Source organism: Lissotriton vulgaris, chromosome 12 (genome assembly GCF_964263255.1).
Source record: "Lissotriton vulgaris chromosome 12, aLisVul1.2, whole genome shotgun sequence".
In the NCBI taxonomy this organism is placed as follows: domain Eukaryota; kingdom Metazoa; phylum Chordata; class Amphibia; order Caudata; family Salamandridae; genus Lissotriton; species Lissotriton vulgaris.
Window position 1 is genome coordinate 135,911,272 of NC_141700.1, and position 17,940 is coordinate 135,929,211.

Consider the following 17,940-nt stretch of genomic DNA (forward strand, 5'->3'; position numbering starts at 1 on the left):
TGAACCACAACTTGCTATGTAAGAAAAACCGGTACAGAAGAAGGGGACCACCACCTCCCGGGACTAATTTGAAGGTAATGGGGGGGGTGCCTCCTGGACCCCCTTGGGCCCTGGTGACCACACCTCCCTTGGGCAATTAACTTTAAAAAGAGGGAGGGGGACGCACTGCCCCGCTCCCTGGGCATATACAGCCATGGGGACCACCACCTCCCTGGACGACCCGTGCTGGTAGACGGATGGGGGCTGCGCTGGCCCCCTTTTTGAGCTACACATGGCCCTGGGACCATAAAGCTCCCAAGGCTGGCTCCGCTATGTCCCGGGTTGCTCACTCCGGGTATAGTGGTTTGCTTCAGCTTGGCAGAAGCAGACGGCTCCCATGAAGCTAAAGCAAACAATCTGGTTCCAGCAGGTGGGAGCTGTCAAAGTCCTCCCGCCCACTGGAAGCAGAGGTTTCCTCTCTTGCTCTTCCTGCAGACATGCAGGCTGGGAAAGAGATGAAACTATTACTGTTGCACAGAGGGAGCCGCCTTTCAAGCTGCTCCTTCCATGCAGCAGCAATGCTGGCTCTTGCAGAAAAAGGGTTGCCGGCTGGGACTGCAGGGGCCTGAGGCTCCCCCTCACTCCCAGGGAAAAAGAGAAGAAAGAGGCAATATAGAAGTCCGCAAAGAGCAGAAAGAAGCAGAATAAATGTGAGAAACAAGCAGGAAGAAGCAGAATAAAGGTCAGAAACGAGCAGAAAGAGGCAGAATAAGTCAGCAACGAGCAGAAAGAGGCAAAACAAAAGGTCAGCAATGAGCACAAAGTGGCAAAATAAAAATTAGCAATTAGCAGAAAGAGGCAGAATAAAGGTGAGAAACTAGCAGAAGAAGGCAAAATAATGTCCAGCAATGAGCAGAGAGGCAAAATGATGGTGAGAAACAAACAGAAAGAGGCAGAAAATAGGTCAGAAGGGAGCAGAAAGAGGCAGAATAAAGATCAGAAACAAGCAAAAAATACAAAATAAAGTTGAGAAACAAGTAGAAAGAGGCAGACTAAAGGTCAGCAACCAGCAGAAAGAGGCACAATAAAGGTGAGAAATGAGTAGACAGAGGCTAAATAAAGGTGAGAAATCAGCTCAAAGAGGCAAAATAGAGGTCAGAAACCAACAGCAAAAGGCAAAATAAAGGTGAAAAGTAAGCTAAAAGTGGAAAAATAAAGGTCAGCAGTGAGCAAAAAGAGGCAAAATAGAGAGGAGAAACAAGCAGAAAGAAGCAGAATAAAGGTCAGAAAAGAGCAGCAAGAGGCAAAATAAAGGTGAGAAATGATCAGAAAGAGGCAAAATGGAGGGCAGAAACCAGCAGCAAGAGGCAAAATAAAGGTGATAAAGGAGCAGAAGGAGGCAAAGTAAATGTCATCAATGAGCTGAAAGACGCACAATAAAGGTCAGCAACGAACAAAAAGAGGCAAAATAGAGGTCAGAAATGTGCAGAAAGAGGGAAAAAAAGAGTTCATAAACCAGCAGCAAGAGGCAAACCAAAGGTGAGAAACAAGCAGATAGAGCCAGACTAAAGGTCAGCAATGAGCAGAAAGCAGCAAAATAAAGGTCAGCAGGAAACAGAAGGAAGCAAATTAGAAATAAGAAACGAGCAGAAAGAGCCAAAATAGAGGTCAGCAACGAGCAGAAAGAGGCAAAATAACAGTGAGAAACTAGCAGAAAGAGAAAGAATAAAAGTATGAAATGAGCAGCAAGCGGCAAAATAAAGGTGAGAAACGAGCAAAAAGAGGTCAAATAACATTGAGAAATGAAGAGAAAGGGCCAAAATAGAGGATAGAAACCAGCAGAAAGAGGAAAAATATAGGTGACAAACTAGCAGAAAGAGGAAAAATAAACATTAGCAATGAGTAAAAAGAGGCAGAATAAAGGTCAAAAACGAGCAGAAAGATGCAGAATAAAGGCCAGAAGGGAGCAGAAATAGGTCAGAAACGAGTAGAGCGGGGCAAAATAAAGGTGAGAAGAGCAGAAAGAGACCAAATAAAGGTCAGCAACAAGCAGAAAGAGGCAAACTGTGTAAAATACACTACCTGTATTACGACCCCGGCTTCCTACATGAAGCTCCTAGTTTCCTGATGTCAAAAGTGTTTCCCAAAAAAAGGGCATGATTTACAGTTGAGATATGGTAACGAGGGTTAAATTTGTGGAAGGTTTTGTGGCGCTCTAAATGACGTACACATAAAATGATTGTAATTCTACTTCTGTGCGGTGCTTTGAGGTAGGGAGATCACCCACTCTCCAGTTAGATGACCAAGGTCAAACAACTTCAGAAGTTAATATCTCCCCCAGCACTCGCTAGTATCAACATATAATCATATTATTGTACACTACATAAATTACAGATGTCAACAATTCTTATTTTTCTTGTATTTTTTGATTTATTCTTGTAGTTCTTTTTTAGCCAACACGTGTTTCGTCGCCAAGGGTAAGTAACCGTGATTTCCTCAGGGCTGTTGCTTTAGTAAGTTGTGGCTATCTTTAAACCGGTTTTACATCTTTCCCGGTGTCCCATCATTTCTTAAGTCCGATAAATGCTCAGACAACCCCAATGCTGTTGTCTCAAATCATTATCATCAGTTTTCAGAGCGTACTCGCTTAGACCACTTGATGCCGTGCAACTAATATTCGGAATCCGGCCCACCACCCAGGTCCGGAAGCAGCCGCTACTGATTGCCACTATACAAATTACTGACGAGATATCCACAACATTTTTGGCAACTTCTTTGGTAGTGCCGCCCTCCAACAAATCTCTGAGGCCTAAAGTATTATTTTCCTTCTCAAAAAGCAGGGCCACTGGAATTGTGCGATTGTGCTGCTGCAACATGTTTCGCATAATTATAGATTTGCCGCATTTTCCACATAATCCATCATCTGTTGAATGATCTGCAGATTTTAACAAAACGACTTTTGCTTCTAGCTCAAACCTTTCCATTGCTTATTACTTTATTTGGGTATTCATCTTGTACTAATAAGGTACAACAAATAACAAGACAGTGTTAACAAGTGTAAGCATGACAAAATAATGGCATCATTTTTTTTTTTGCTGCATATTTTACTCAACCATGCAAGAAAGTTTGGCCCTCCACTGCCGCGTAATTCCTGTGACCCTGATTAAGAGGCATTCTGCCTTTGAAGGACATGGTGCTCTTCCATTGAGCCAAAGTGTTGCATAAAAAATATGTATATTTACTGCAGGTTTTGAGATATAAACTAACCTCTTCCTGACCTGGACTCCTCTAAAGTGAACAGCCTGGTTTCCAAAAAAAGCTTTGCTAACTTGAATGCATTGCAGAAGGGAAGAGCGCGTGAAACTTGCTAACATGTCATCGTTTATTCTAAGGACTTCCTCTGGGTGTCTTCTTGGTACTGATATCTATAATAAATATTTAGTTAGTCTTCCATGAATGTCACTGAGGCCCACTGGTAAAGAGAAACTAGGTGCAAGTGGTAAGCATGTAGCTTGCATACGTGGACATAGCATAATGTGTACTTATAAAGTGCAAGTTCACCCAAGGGTATCTTGGCGCTGAATAACAGATGTGTATTGTTACCCATCTCAATGGTACTTATTTTATCGACCTCGAAGGATGAAAGGCTGAGTGGACCAACGGGGATTTGAGCCTGTTACCATGAGAGTAAACACAGGTCCCTACAATGGAGGCATTAGTCCACTAAGCCACCAGATCCAGCTACATGTTATTTACACCTTCTGTTTGGGTGGCAACACAACGGCGTGGTTTTTGTTTTTATAAGCATTAAACCTGGCCATATCAGTCTGATAAGGATAATTTGCATTCCTATCTGTCCCATTATCTTGATGGTTTGCTCCTTGTGAGCCAGACTGGACTGTTGTTACAAAGTTTCTGTGTGTTTTCATGACATGGCAGAGGTGTGCTCTACCCTGCCCTACTCCTGAGGTACAAGAGACCAGAACAAGGCTGAGCTAGCCCATTGGAAAAACGGGAGGCTGCCCCAAGGCCAGTTTATGCCTTCCATAGGCCAGTTCGACTGGGGAAGAGACAGTAACATATTTCAACGCCTCTCAGGGTGTAATACGTGCTATATAAAATCAATGTATAACAAGATATATCGTGTTACTTATTATAGCCAGGGTCTCTTGAATTATGCGACCGCATGTACTACGAGACGCCGATACTCTTGGGGCTATTGTGGATGATGTTAGGATATTTCAAGTGAGCAACACCTTTCTGCTCTCTATTTACTCTTTTTCCCCTTTACCTGTTTGATTTGTAGTAGTGGTGTATTTGCATTCTCACTGTTCCTGAGATATCTGTCCTTGTGACTGTTGTCTGCAGCATGCTGTGTATTCCAGTGGATGTGTGTATTCATGTACATGGGTTTCTATAGATTGAGCCACAAAGGTGGGTGCCAGGGTTGATTGTTTGTGAAGGTCCACCACATGATTGGTGGGCTGTGTCTCAAATTAAGGTCTGTGTGTCAGTGTCATGCGTTCCCATGGCTGAGAATGTTATGCGGGTCTGTGTTCAGTGAGAAGATTAGTACTCACAATGGATGTCAATGTGCCATTCATCCCCAAGATGGTGTTCTATTAAACTTGGGGACTATTATGCAAAAATATGTACCAGCTCCCTGCTGTCAGATTATGAAAAAGGCTCATTTGCAACTGAAAACATTCTCAGGAATGTAGGTATGTATTTATAGGGGGCGGTATACTCCAAATGCAGTTTAACCCCTTCCATGCTGATGACGGCCGGGAGCACAGTGCTCGTGTGCTGATGACGGCTCCCAGCCGTCATGACCGCACCCGCGATCGGAATGTGCCGCACAGGCGCAGAATTGCGGCCGCGCCCAAGGGGTTAAAACACTGAATTACAGATCGGTAGACGTGAATTATTAATCCACCAATGGTTTCTGAGTGACATCAAATAGATGATAAGAGTAAAGCTCTGTGTGAAACTTTACTTCAAGGTTTAGCCATCCATAATTGTATGTTGTTTATGGCCGCCTAGAATCTACTTCCCTGCTTCAGGCATGTAAGGTGTAATGAAGGAATCATATATTATATATTTTTTAAAGTTTGATCCAAAAAAAAGTGTGGACACCCGCCCTCCACTTCCACCACCTTCAACATATACTCTCCCCCAAATTAAAATAGAAATACCTGGCCTCCTGCCAAAAACACTTACCCAAATATCTCCAAATGTAAAAAAAAAATACCTAGCCTCTGCCGCCTATTCACAACACCCTCTACATATGCCATCTCTGACGCACCCTCAGCAAACAAACTGGACCAGAAAAATACCTGGCCTCCATCAAGCTATCCCCACTACCCTCTCAAAACTCTTTCCCACCCACATGGCAAAAAAAGTATCTGCCCCACTCCTGCCACCACATACTTCCCTCTGTGCATTCCCACCCCTGACCTGCCTGAATTTTTGGTCTCCGGTCTCACTTTGAGGTGGCACCGCACTGACAGCGAGCCGCTTCTCAATACAGGCTTTATTTTTTTCTCCCCCATAAACACCTGCGTTGACCGGGGAGAAGGCAGTTGGCACAGAGACAGCAAAGCCCACTTTCTCCCATCTTTGAGATCCATTACACTTGGGTCTCTGGAGACCCAGGAATTATTATTTGATTCATTTGTTCACTACAAAACCTTTCAATGGCAGCCATATCACACAGATAGAATTATAGATCGGTTAGAATGAATTAGGGGGATTTTTTTCACCTAAGAGTTTTGATTGTCATCAAAGAGACAACTAGAACTAACCTCGAATTGTCTAATTTCACTCAGGACCTTGATGTGAAAAGCATCTCCCTAATTCACATTTTACTTATTTATAATTTTATGGTATGCGTTGCCCCCCAAATCATTTGCCCGTCTTTTCAACTGCACTCAGAGACAGAGGAGTAATGGCGGAGCCATACATAACATGGCCTCCCCTCCCTAGCTTACATTTGTGAAATAAAACCATGCCTGCCATTCTTAAGCAGTCCCCGACACTTTTCCTGCTTTCCTTCCCCCTCCTGCAGCTGTGATTTCTGCTTTCATTCAAAGCAGACAAGCAGCACTGTACTGACAGGTCCTCAGAGAGCCCTGTCAGCCTGGCCTGCAAGGCCTTCACGACATAGCAACAGGAGGTAACAAGTTTTGTTATTAACTGTTGACTGAACTAAATAATGGAGTCTCTCTGCCAGAGCCGTAGCTAACAAATGTATTCTCAGAACCTGTTTTAGGTTTGAAGACTCCCCTTCATGACCTGAAATATGCGTGTATACTTTTTCCTGGGTTCTGCAGGACTCCTGGCAGATGCCCCTGAACCTGGAAGCAATGGTTAAGACCAACCATCCTCTCTCCCCAAGGCCCATAGAACAGGGAAAGCCAGTGCATCATTAACAAGCATTGAGATCTGTTGGCTCTGCAATGGCTTGCTGCAGATAATCTTCCACTTTTAACACTATGATTGTCACCTTCTCTGCTCCAACAATAGAGGTGTTCTCATGTTTATTTAGAGCTAGGGGACTTATTTGCTCACTTAGAGAATGCCAAAGAAGTCAGAAAGCAGGGAAATGCTCAATGTTCTCCTGTTTGGCAGCTCTTGTGTGTTTTTTGCAGGTGGCTTGGGAGGATTACTTTTTTCATGATAAGTCGCTTTTATTGGGGGAATTAGAGAACATGGTAAGATTGCCCATTGTATCTGTTAATACTTCCCCAGTTGTTCCCTTTAGCAGAATAGCCCTGGCATTCAGACATGTATTTGGAAAGGGTGCATCTGGTATGCCTCTATTAGGTTTTTAAAAATCTATCCTGCTGCTAGTTGGAAGGCACCTTATTAGGCCTCACATACAAAAGTGCATGGCTTAGATAGGCATAGAGCCCATTGGTTGGCTTCACTATCACTGTTGCTTGCTCGCTTGTCATTCGTTAGCATGTGTGGGCTCTCCTCCTGCTTCTTGTGTTTGTCCCTCCCCAGGAGCGCGATTGAAGTATTTGGTTCTACCACAGCTTTATTTTGGAGCTTTCTTTTTTTGTGATCAAGCATTCCAGGAGACACTATGTGCTCTCCCTCGTAAACTCTAATTCTCCCTCTGCGTCAGTCTCTCTCAGCCTTGTGCTTCTTATCCCACTCGCACTCATTTGCTCTTTCCCACCCATGTGCTGCCGCCTTGTTCTCTTCCATGTTGTTTTCATTTGTTCACTTATGTTGCTCTTTCCCACCCATGTGCGGCAACCCTGCTCACCTGCATGGTGATTTGGTTTGTGCACTCATGTTGCACTTGCTTGCCTTTGTGCTCCTCTCCCCTTCTCCATATTGCTATTCATGCATTTGTGTTGCTCTTTCTCGCCGTGCGTTGCCAGCTTGCTCTCCTGCATGTTGCTTTTGTTCGTGTGCTTTAATACAGTGGCGGCTGCTACTGAACGGGGGTGGTGAGGCGGGCTGAAAAAAACAAAGATCACTTACCTGTCTGCGCCGCCTTTCCTCTGTCCTCTTCCCTTCCTGCAGCGGCACCGGTCATCAACATCCCGTTCCAGCATGCTGCTGCTGGAGTGCTGCCGCCTTTCAGCGAAGCGAGTGACCCATCCACAGCATCACCCCGGTGGAAGGTGTGGTTAGAGAGACTTGAAAATTACTTCGTGGTCACCAGAGAAACGGACGACGCGGTGAAACGATCGCTGCTCCTTCACTACGCGGGGGACGAGGTATTCCGACTCTTCAAACACCTACCCAATTCGGCGGGAGTAACCACGTATGCTGCTGCGGTCACCGCACTGAACAACCACTTTGACCCGCAACTGAATGTAGACTTTGAAGTCTTTAAGCTGGGACAAGCCCGCCAACGAGAAGGTGAATCGATGGATCAATTCCACACTCGCGTCCGGGAACTGGCCAGTTCCACGGACGAAGACCAAACCAAGGCCATCAGGCGCCAACTGATACAAGGGTGTCGGGACAAAACGCTGAGGGGCCACATCCTAAGAAAGCCCGGGATCTCGCTCGAGGACATCCTTGTCCTGGCCAGAGCTCATGAACTGTCAGATGCCAGGGCCACGGCCATGGAGCAAGCACTGCATAAGATTCCCGCCAAACCGGAAACGACCAGGAATGAGCGGGCTGACGCAGTACGGGCACGACCACGTGGCCCAGGAAGAAAAGGAGCCCGGCGAGACGCACCACAGGGCCGGTGCGGATACTGTGGACACGAACCCCATGCGGCCAGAGACTGTCCTGCCCAAGGCCAAGTCTGCGGGAACTGCGGAATCCCAAATCATTTCGCAGCGGTTTGCCGCCGGAGGAACAGACCCCCAAACTCGCAGAAATCATGGACAACCGCTAAAGCGGTCCGCCAACTATCCATAGCAGAATCACCTCCGGGGAGGACAGACAAATTCCTACCAACGTCGCAGGTTGAATCAGACTCCGAGGACGAGGAGGAGGCGTATGTGGTCTCCTTCGCCAGGGAACTAAAAATCAGACGACGGCCGCAGCCAACATGTGTGATCCACGTAGGTGAGAGCGAAGTGAAGGCCGTCATTGATACAGGAGCCACCGTCAATGTCATGGGCCTACAAGAATTCAACAAGCTGCGCCCCCGCCCGGAAGTCCTAAACTCCAAGACCAAGATATTTGCGTATGGCGCCGACACCCCACTTCCCCTGAAAGGGAAAATAGTCACACCCATACGGGCTGACGACGTGGAAATAACCGCAACGATCCATATCATTGATCGAGAGGCCGACACCCTAATAAGCAGCCACACGGCGGAGGACCTGAAGCTCATTGCTTTTGCCAACCACATACGGAACCACCAGGTAGAAGAACTTCTGGAACGCTTCCCCGAGCTGTTCAAAGGTCTTGGGTGCATCAAATGCGCACCGATCAAATTGCACATCGACAAAACCGTCACTCCCACCTCTCTCCGCCATCGGAGAATCCCATTCCACCTGCGGCCATTGGTGGAGAAGGAACTGGTGAAACTCGAGAAATTGGGGGTCATCGAAAAGGTGACCGGGCCCACCCCGTGGGTGTCGCCCATGGTCATCGTCGAAAAACCCAAGCAGCCGGGCGAGGTCCGGCTATGCATAGACATGAGACTGCTGAACGCGGCAATCAAGCGGGAAAGACACCTGACCCCGACGATGGATGACATCATAGCCGATGTGAATGGCTCGAAGTGGTTTTCCAAAATCGACCTTAATGCGGGATACCATCAACTGCCACTCGCTGAAGAGTGCCGCTTCATAACCACCTTCAGCACCCACTTGGGCCTCCGGAGGTACAAGCGACTCAACTTCGGAATATCCTCGGCCGCCGAGGTGTTTCAAAACACCATCAGGGAGCTGCTTTCAGGACTGCCAGGAGTCATCAACGTGAGCGATGATATCCTCATACACTCAGCCACGGCCTCCGAACATTACAAGCACTTGCGGGATGTGTTGAAGAGACTCAGTGCACATGAAGCAACACTCCACAAGGAGAAATGCCAATTCTTCCAGCCCTCGATTGAGTTCTTTGGCTACGTGTTCAACCAGGAGGGAGTCCAGATCGACCCGCGAAAGTCGAAGTCCATCAAGGACGCTCCAGCACCCCAATCGCCCACGGAAGTGAGGAGCTTCCTCGGAATGGCCACATATTGCGGCCGTTTCATCCCAGGACTGGCCACCCGCAGCGAGCCCCTCCGAGCGTTGACGAAGGCAGATGCCGCCTGGACCTGGGGCCCCAAAGAACAAGACGCCTTCCGGAGCATAAAAGAAGCGCTTCTAGAAAACGCCACCCTCTCATACTTCGATCCGACCAAGCGGACTGAGGTAATCGTGGATGCCAGCCCCGTGGGACTCGGGGCGGTCCTGACACAAGAACATGAACCAGGGAAATGGACCGCCCTAGCATTCGCGAGCAAAGCCCTAACTCCCACCGAGGCTAGATATGCCCAGATTGAGCGCGAAGCGCTAGCTATCAAGTGGGCCTGTGGACACTTCCACCTTTACTTACACGGACAAGCATTCGTCATGGTCACAGATCATCAACCCTTGGTGCCACTCTTCAAGGGCACTGCCCCCCATCCACCGCCACGAATCGAGAGATGGGTGATCCAGCTCCAAACTTATGACATGGAGGTCATCTACAGACCCGGAGCCAAAAATCCAGCCGACTACTTGTCACGGCACCCACTGCCGCGTGAACTGACAGCCACTGATGAGGAGTGTGATGGCTATGTTCAATGGGTGGCTCTCACCTCTTGCCCCCAGTGTATGACTCTAGATGAAATCAAGGAGGCAGCCACAGAAGACCTCCCCTACATGCGGACACTTCAGGCGGTGCAAGAAGGGTCCTGGACGGATTATCTCCGGCCCCCCCCGAGTTGGTCGGCGGCGAACAAAGAAACCCTCACCGAGTATTGGCAGATCCGCCATGAACTCAGCGCCACGGAGGAGGGTACACTCCTGAGAGGGACGCGCCTCGTGATACCAAGGCGACTCAGACATCGGGCCACCCAACTGGCACACGGAGGTCACCAAGGGGTCACCAAGATGAAGGCGCGCATGCGCGAGAAGGTGTGGTTCCCCGCACTAGAAAACACCGTGGACGAGTATGTCAAGAACTGCATGTCCTGCCAGTTAACCAGCGACCCGGAACGACCAGTCCCCATCATCACGGAGGAAGCCTGCACAGCTCCATGGGAAAAGGTCAGTGTGGATTTTGGAAGCTTCCCCGGTGAGGGGCATACTCTGGTGGTCATAGACTCTTATTCCAAATACCCCCTCGTAGAGAAGATACAATCCACGGCTTTTGCCCACGTGGGGCCAGCACTTGAAAAGATGTTCTCCCTATTCGGCCTGCCTGGTGAACTCAAAAGCGACAACGGCCCTCCCTTCCAGGGAGCGGAGTTTGCCACCTTCATGACGACGCGAGGCATCACCCACCGGCGCATCACTCCCCAGTGGCCACAAGCCAACGGGGAGGTGGAGCGATTCATGCGAACACTTAACAAAATGTTCAGGATCGCAGTGGTCGAAGAGGCCGACCCCGAACAGAGACTGCACGAATTCCTGAGAGAGTACCGTGGAACGCCCCATTGCACCACGCTGAGAAGCCCGTGGGCGTTGATGTTTCAAGGCCAACGTAGGGACTTTCTCCCCGTGCCGCCGGGGCCAAGGCGGGAAGATGAGGAACTGGATGAGATGCAGGAACGCGCACAAAGACGCCGGCGCAGGAATAACATGCGGGCGAGCAGCCGCCGCAGGGCCGCCCCAAGGCAACTACATCGAGGAGACCGGGTCATCATCAAGAATCGACGACCCGGGGGAAAGTTTCGGACCTTCTATGAACCAGGGCCGTGGACGGTCACCAACACGAAGGGCACCATGGTGACCGCCAATAAGGAGGGAGAAGAAGTGTCAAGGAACTCGTCGTGGTTCAAAATAATCACTCCAGCCGGCAATGCAAGTGCTGAAGCCCAGGAGGACATCCCCGAAACACCCGGAGCGACAGCACCAGAAGCGGCGAGTAGCTCTGCAGCAGACGGCGGGGGCTTCACCCCAGAGCCTGAGGCACCAACACACTCCACCCCCGTCCGGAGCCAGGCCCACCACGGGGATCGAGGCTCGGGCCGCACGCCTCGTTACAGTCTGAGGCCCAACCCCCGCCCCAACCAGAAACTCAATGACTATGTCTGCCACCTGAGCTCCTGAACTCTGCAACCGGGGAGCACGCAAGTACCTTTTCATCATTGTATATTCGTTTCATGAACAGTTTACTGAACATTTTGAAATTGTTGAAAGTTTGATAGAGATGTAGTGCGGTTAGCACTCTAGCAGACGCACGTACGCATCCACGCATCCGCAGGCCAGGCGTGGCCTGCGGGGTCCAATAAAAGAAGGACGCGCGCTCGGGCACGTCACTTCCGAATGAGACGAGTGTGTGGTTTACTGGCTGATGCTCCGCGCTTCCACCCCTGCGCACGTGGCCATGCTGGTCGCTTAGGCCTACCCACACACCCTCACCACAAGCAGCATGGAAGCGCCCAGGTTCTCAAACTCCAGACTTCCCTAAGCCAATCAGGACACTCCTGTCACCAGCATGACAACAGCGTTGTGATTGGTCTGAGTGTCCTGTTTGGCCACTCAGGCAGTGCATGGGACAGTTCTCCACTTGGCTGTGCAACACAGGATCAAAATGGCATGTTGGCCCATGTCTGCACGCAAACGAAGATCTTCCAACACAGTTAACAGGGCGGTCTCCGTTCCATGTCCTGGGCGAAAGCCGACTTGTACGTCATCCAGTATATCATTTGCCTCCAAGAACTGGGAGAGTGCCCTGCTCACTAGGCGCTCGATTATCTTCACCTGATATGGAAGGAGTGAGATAGGCCTGTAGCTCTTGAGACAGGCTGGGTCAAGCGAAGGTTTTTTCAATAATTGGGAATCAATCGTTTGCTTCCATAAGGAGGGGACCACCCCGCTACACGCTACACAGGGATTGAATGCATAGCTGCCTTAATAAAGGAAACAGCTCGGAACCTAATGCTTTCCAGACCCTGAGGGGAAGAGGGTCCAATGGTGAACCAGAGGAAACCCCAAGAGCTGTTTGATGAAAAACCTCCACGGAAGGAATGTCAAAATGATCTAGAAGAGGCTTCTGAACCGAGGCCTTCCTTATCATCCTCCAGTCCTCCTGCCTATCCTGTGAGGGGCCAATAGCCCCATCAACTGTGCTGTCCCCCTCTAGCCCTTCAATAATTTTGCAGATCTTATTATCAAAAAAGGCGGCCAGGCTACTGCAGAGTTCCTGCATGGGGAGAACCTTATTTTAAGTGCAAGCAGGGCTAGCAATATCATTCATTATTTTTAAAACGCTCTTGGAGCTATTTGGGGCACCCGGGATTACATCTGCAAAATACTCAGCTTTAGTAGAGGCAATACTTTTCTTATAGCTAAAGATTTTCTCTTTCCAAATAGCTTTATCTGTATCAAAATACCCCTTCATCCACCTTCGTTCTGCTTGTCTACAGCCAAGTTTTAACTTTTGCAAATCAGCATTTTACCAGGGCGCTGAGGGTTTGCCAACTTGTTTGACCATCTTTCGAGGGACACGCTGGGGAAATTGGTCATTAATGTGTGAGCAGAAGGTGGCATAGTTATCCTCCACCTGTTTCCCAGGGTCAAAATAACCTTCAAGGTGGAATACTGGGGAAGCACTGGCTTTCCTCAAAAGACCTTTCCAGTCCCTGCTAAGAAAGCATCTTGTTTCCTTCGTAGCAGGTTCGTTCTGCTTGATGTTAAACACATCAAATTTCATCAGGTGGTGATCGGACCACCCAACTGGTAGAACATTCACTACTTCCAGTCAGGTCCAAAATATGTCCCCCGTATGTGTAGGTTCTACCACCCATTGTGGAAGAGACAGGTACATACACAGTTGTAGGAGATTATTGTACCCTGGGCCCATGCTCCCGTTAGCCCATACGTTAAAATCCCCTACTATGAGGAGTCTAGCATGTGCAAGAGCCATATTACTAAGCACATCAATCAGGTTTTTCTGTTGAAGGAGGCTGGCCATGCCCCGGGGGGGGTGGGGGCTGTAGCAAATAATACCCGTCAGCACCTGGTGCCCATGGTCTTTGAGAGCAAAGCCCAAAAGCTCGATCCCTTCAACCACGTCAATATCCACAGGAGGAAAGTTCCACACCTCCATAAATAAAATCCCAACCCCTCCACCTCTACTGCTAGAATGTGGCTTGTGAAAGGCTTTATAGCCCTCAGGACACCCCAGGCCCAGTTCCAAATCAGACCCGGGGTGAGTCCAGGTCTCAGCCAGCACCAAGGCATCTACGTTATGAGACTCAAGCAACAGCTGCGTCTCCAAATAATGTTTACAGAGGGACATACCGTTGAGCAGACCCCATCTTAAGGAGCCCCTTCTAGTGGTGGTAGCTACAGTCCCTGCCGTAGCCGCTGGTTGAGGTTCCCCCCAACACCACCCTGCTCACCTATTGCCCGTAGAAGAGTACTCGAGTACCTAAGAGTAGGAGCAGCAGGTTTATCTTTTCCAAAATCAGCAGAGTGGCTGGCGCTGTGCGTGACCAGCGCGCAGACGGGCACAGGCGGGCTTTGCTTTGGCGCGCGCTGGCGCGTGTCCGCTGCGCATCAGCGCCATTACTATATAGCTGTTTTGCGGGAGCTCGGGAGAAGACTATAGCGCTTCATATCACTCATCTGCCATTTCGATGCACTTTAAATAAAAGGTGTTCCAAAAAACCTTTGTAATGGTACTCAGTTCACCAAGCATTCAAAGGGTGCAATGCTGAGCCAGCCCTGGTTGGGTTTAGATGTGTGGCCTACAGATCACAACAGCTCACTGAGCCATCCTGCGGCAGTAAGACACTGACACAAGAACACTAATGCTGACAGGGGGACACTGGCAGTGCACAAACACTGGCCGTAGGGCACAGACACCAAGTCGCTGACAGAGGGGCACCATCCTGTAATAGTTGACAATGATTACCCCTGATGCCTGGGTATTGATATGGATCACCGACAGGAACATTGGGGTGGCAGCAGGCGGACACTGACCCGGGGGCAGGGCAGTGACACTGAGATACTGATAAAATGCCTGAAGCTGGAACAGTGACTTCTGGACACAGGAAAGGACACAGCAGAGCACACACACATACTGTCACAGGCTTACCAACGCTGGCACTGGGAAATTGACGCCAGGACATGGCATTGACACAGGGACACAAACACGGACGCTGGGAGCCTCACACCAGGCCACTGACACGGATGCATGCACACTGAAGCTGAAACACTGGTGCAAGGACACGAAGCAGGTGAACGCTAGCACCAGGACTCAGGCGCTAGGACATTGGTACAGAGACGCTAAGACCGTGTCTACACTGGCACAAAGACACTGGCACTGTTATGTTGTTATGGTAGAAAAATGTTGGGTTGTTCATTGAAATGTTGCCGCCTGTCATCTGCTTGATGCCACTGAGCCTCTCACTAATCGCTCCCTAACACACCAGAAGATGTCTCCAAAACCGTGTTGTGTGCTTAGGAGGATGAGTGAAGAACGGCCTTGCTGTATTTTGTTTCCATGAATACATGGCTCTTTTCTCGATTCTCCTTACAGCTGATGACCAACGGCTCCACCGCGCAGGCTGTGACCAGCTACCACACAAAAGGAGGCTACTTCACCATGTACCTGGGCGGCGCGCTGGCGGTCACCATGGCCATCTACATCTCGGGCGGCGTCTCAGGTACAGTGTGGCAAATGCATACCTCTTTACATGATGGGGCCTTCTCAGGAAGGGCTTGGCTGTCACTAGGTTCCTTATTCTCTTACTGCAAAATAAAACAAATATCTTGAATAATTCTAGACCAGCTTGTCCTCTTTCTGTCACTTCGATCATCTATGTATGGATCACCCTCACATGATCTTTAGAGTGTACTCTTGCGACAGATTCTTCTTCCTTCACTGCTGTTCTTCTAGGAGACTTGAGGCTTACAAAATGTTCCAAAACAGAACCTCTGCTGTTAAGACTGATCATTGGACACATTGATCCAACATGGGTACACCGTGCCCACAGCGGTCCTTTATGGTGGCTAAAAGTGGGATAGACTTAGGTGGTGTGGAAATGTGGCACCAGAAAGATGTGAGAGGCAGGGCTACTGACTGATCTCTTTTGTTGGTCTTCTCCAGGAGGGCACCTGAATCCTGCCTTCTCGCTCAGCATGTGCCTTCTAGGACGCTTCCAGTGGAGGAAACTACCGCTCTTCGTGGTCATACAGATTGTTGCGTCATTTGCCGCTGCCGGAACTGCCTATGCTCTTTATTACGGTGTGGTAACCCAGACCCCACTTATATTGCTGCCACGCTTTATCCTATATCTCCTTCCTTCTACTGTCTCCTCACTTCTTTTTGCCTCTTGCTGCCTCCTTTACTCCATTTGTCCTCCCATCACTTAGTCCAAGTGTTCCTGCTCCCACTGCTTTGTAGGTGTGTACAGTGGGATTTATGGGATGTCAATCTAGGTACAAAGCAAGGGAGTGTGGTACAAAATAAACGGGGCAGGGAGCTATTCCATGCTAGGTGACCATAACATGTGAGGCGGAGTGCATGTCGACAGAGGATTGTAGCTGGTGTGTAAGTCAAGCGGAGTTGTCAGTGTAGAAATATTAGGATGTAGCAAGATGTATGTAGGGAGGTGTCTCAATTGTTTCAGGGCTTGTGGAAGATGAGGATGGAGGGGGCATCAGTTGTCTAATTTCGACTTAGCTCTTGTTCCAGATCCTGGGGGGATCCGGAGAAAGTTTTCTCATTCCTGAACTCTTGAATTCTAGTATTGCAGTGAGTCCAGGTAATGAGGCGTCTTTGTATAGAGTGTATTGCAAATGATACAACACTTTTTAAAGGTATGGAAGGCCGACAGAGAGAGCCGATGGAGTTCACTAAGAGCCTCTGAAGACTCAAGATGAGGGGCTGGTCACTTGGTGGAGAATGGTTTTTGGAGTGTCGTGGTGGGATTCCGACATACGTCTTGGCAGTGCATTGCTCCCATGAAGATACAAGAGGCCCAGACCTTCAATGGTAGTTCTTAATACTGTTTCAGGAAAAGAAGAACTTTGCCATGCAGTTTTCATCTTCGCAATGGTATGGGTCTTTCATCTGCGGGGAGTGTCAAAATTGAAGTCAAGCGACCTGGCACTGATTGGCAGTCGGAGGTCTGAAGCCATCTTGATGCATAGATGATTGCATCTTAGTTGCAGTCTTGCAATTTTACTTATGGTTTTATATCACACAAACCAAATCTAAGTGGGTATCAGCCCACTTTGCAACAATTAAAATTGAACAAGATATATGTTTACATGAAGAAGGATATCTTGAGTCTGTTGCTGTTTAGTCTCAGCAGAGTAAGGATGAACTTGGTTTTCATTGCGTTGAGTTTGAGGTAACCCTTGGACTGTCTAGCTTGGAAGGGTGCAACACCGTTCATATAAGGTCAACATTGCGCATTCATTGAATTTTCAGGCACAGTTCAGTGTAATCACTGCACTTATGTATTTGATGTCCTTGTCTGTCAGAACTGTTCAATGTGTCTCCATATAGAAATTGACGATCGACTTAGAAAGAATTGAGCCGTTGGTTATGTCACAGGCCCTGGAGATGGTTTCTAACTTGAAAGTGCCCATCTGACTAAGGTGGGCTATTCAGTGGGTATGTCTTGAGCAATGTAGTATGCTTCCTTTGAGGCCCTTTGGTGGAGAGGGTGCTTACTAAGGTCCACAATATTAAAGGCCAATGAAACATTGACAAAAACAAGAGGACCATGGTTCCCACGATGTGTGATGTGGAGTACTTCGTTGATCTCCCACCATTTGCTTACACACAGCAATCAAGTTATGTGTAATTACTAAACTGCAAACACAAGGAGATGATGGACGGAGCCTCACACACCTTTTCAGCAGAGATCACGTAATCAATATTATATTTTGTAAGATAGGATACTTCACTAGATTATAAACGGTTAATCTCAAAACACAATGAATGCCTTGGAGAATGCCCTGAGAACATGACTTCCCACCAAATGTTCTTACAGGGACTAGCTTAGTGTTGCCTCTTAAATCCAAGCAACTACAAGCTATATTGACTTGAGCATTTTAGTAATTAAAGCAAACACAAGGAGATGATGGACGGAGCACTGAAACTTTTCAGACACTCACCCCCAGTCACAGATCTGCGTTGAATCAATCATCGTTCCTTAGCTCACTTCACCACCTCAGTTCAGGCCCAGCTATATGCAAATCAGTCTTGACCCTGTGCCTCATGGGAACAGTCCAGCCAGAACTGCCCTGCCAGGTCTTCCCTGAACCAGAAACAAGCATCCTGGGACCGTTTTCTGGGTAACACTCTTCATCAGTCAGGCTA

General features: G+C 48.5%; 1 protein-coding gene across 1 annotated transcript in view; it reads left to right on the top strand.

Moving 5' to 3' along the window:
* Nucleotides 1-17,940, top strand: part of AQP10 (aquaporin 10) — a 63,472-nt gene that overhangs the window by 20,498 nt on the left and 25,034 nt on the right. Inside the window, exons 2-3 of the mRNA XM_086946400.1 lie at nucleotides 15,145-15,271; nucleotides 15,715-15,852. Coding sequence (XP_086802526.1) covers nucleotides 15,145-15,271; nucleotides 15,715-15,852 — 265 coding nt within the window. The remainder of the gene's footprint in view (nucleotides 1-15,144; nucleotides 15,272-15,714; nucleotides 15,853-17,940) is intronic.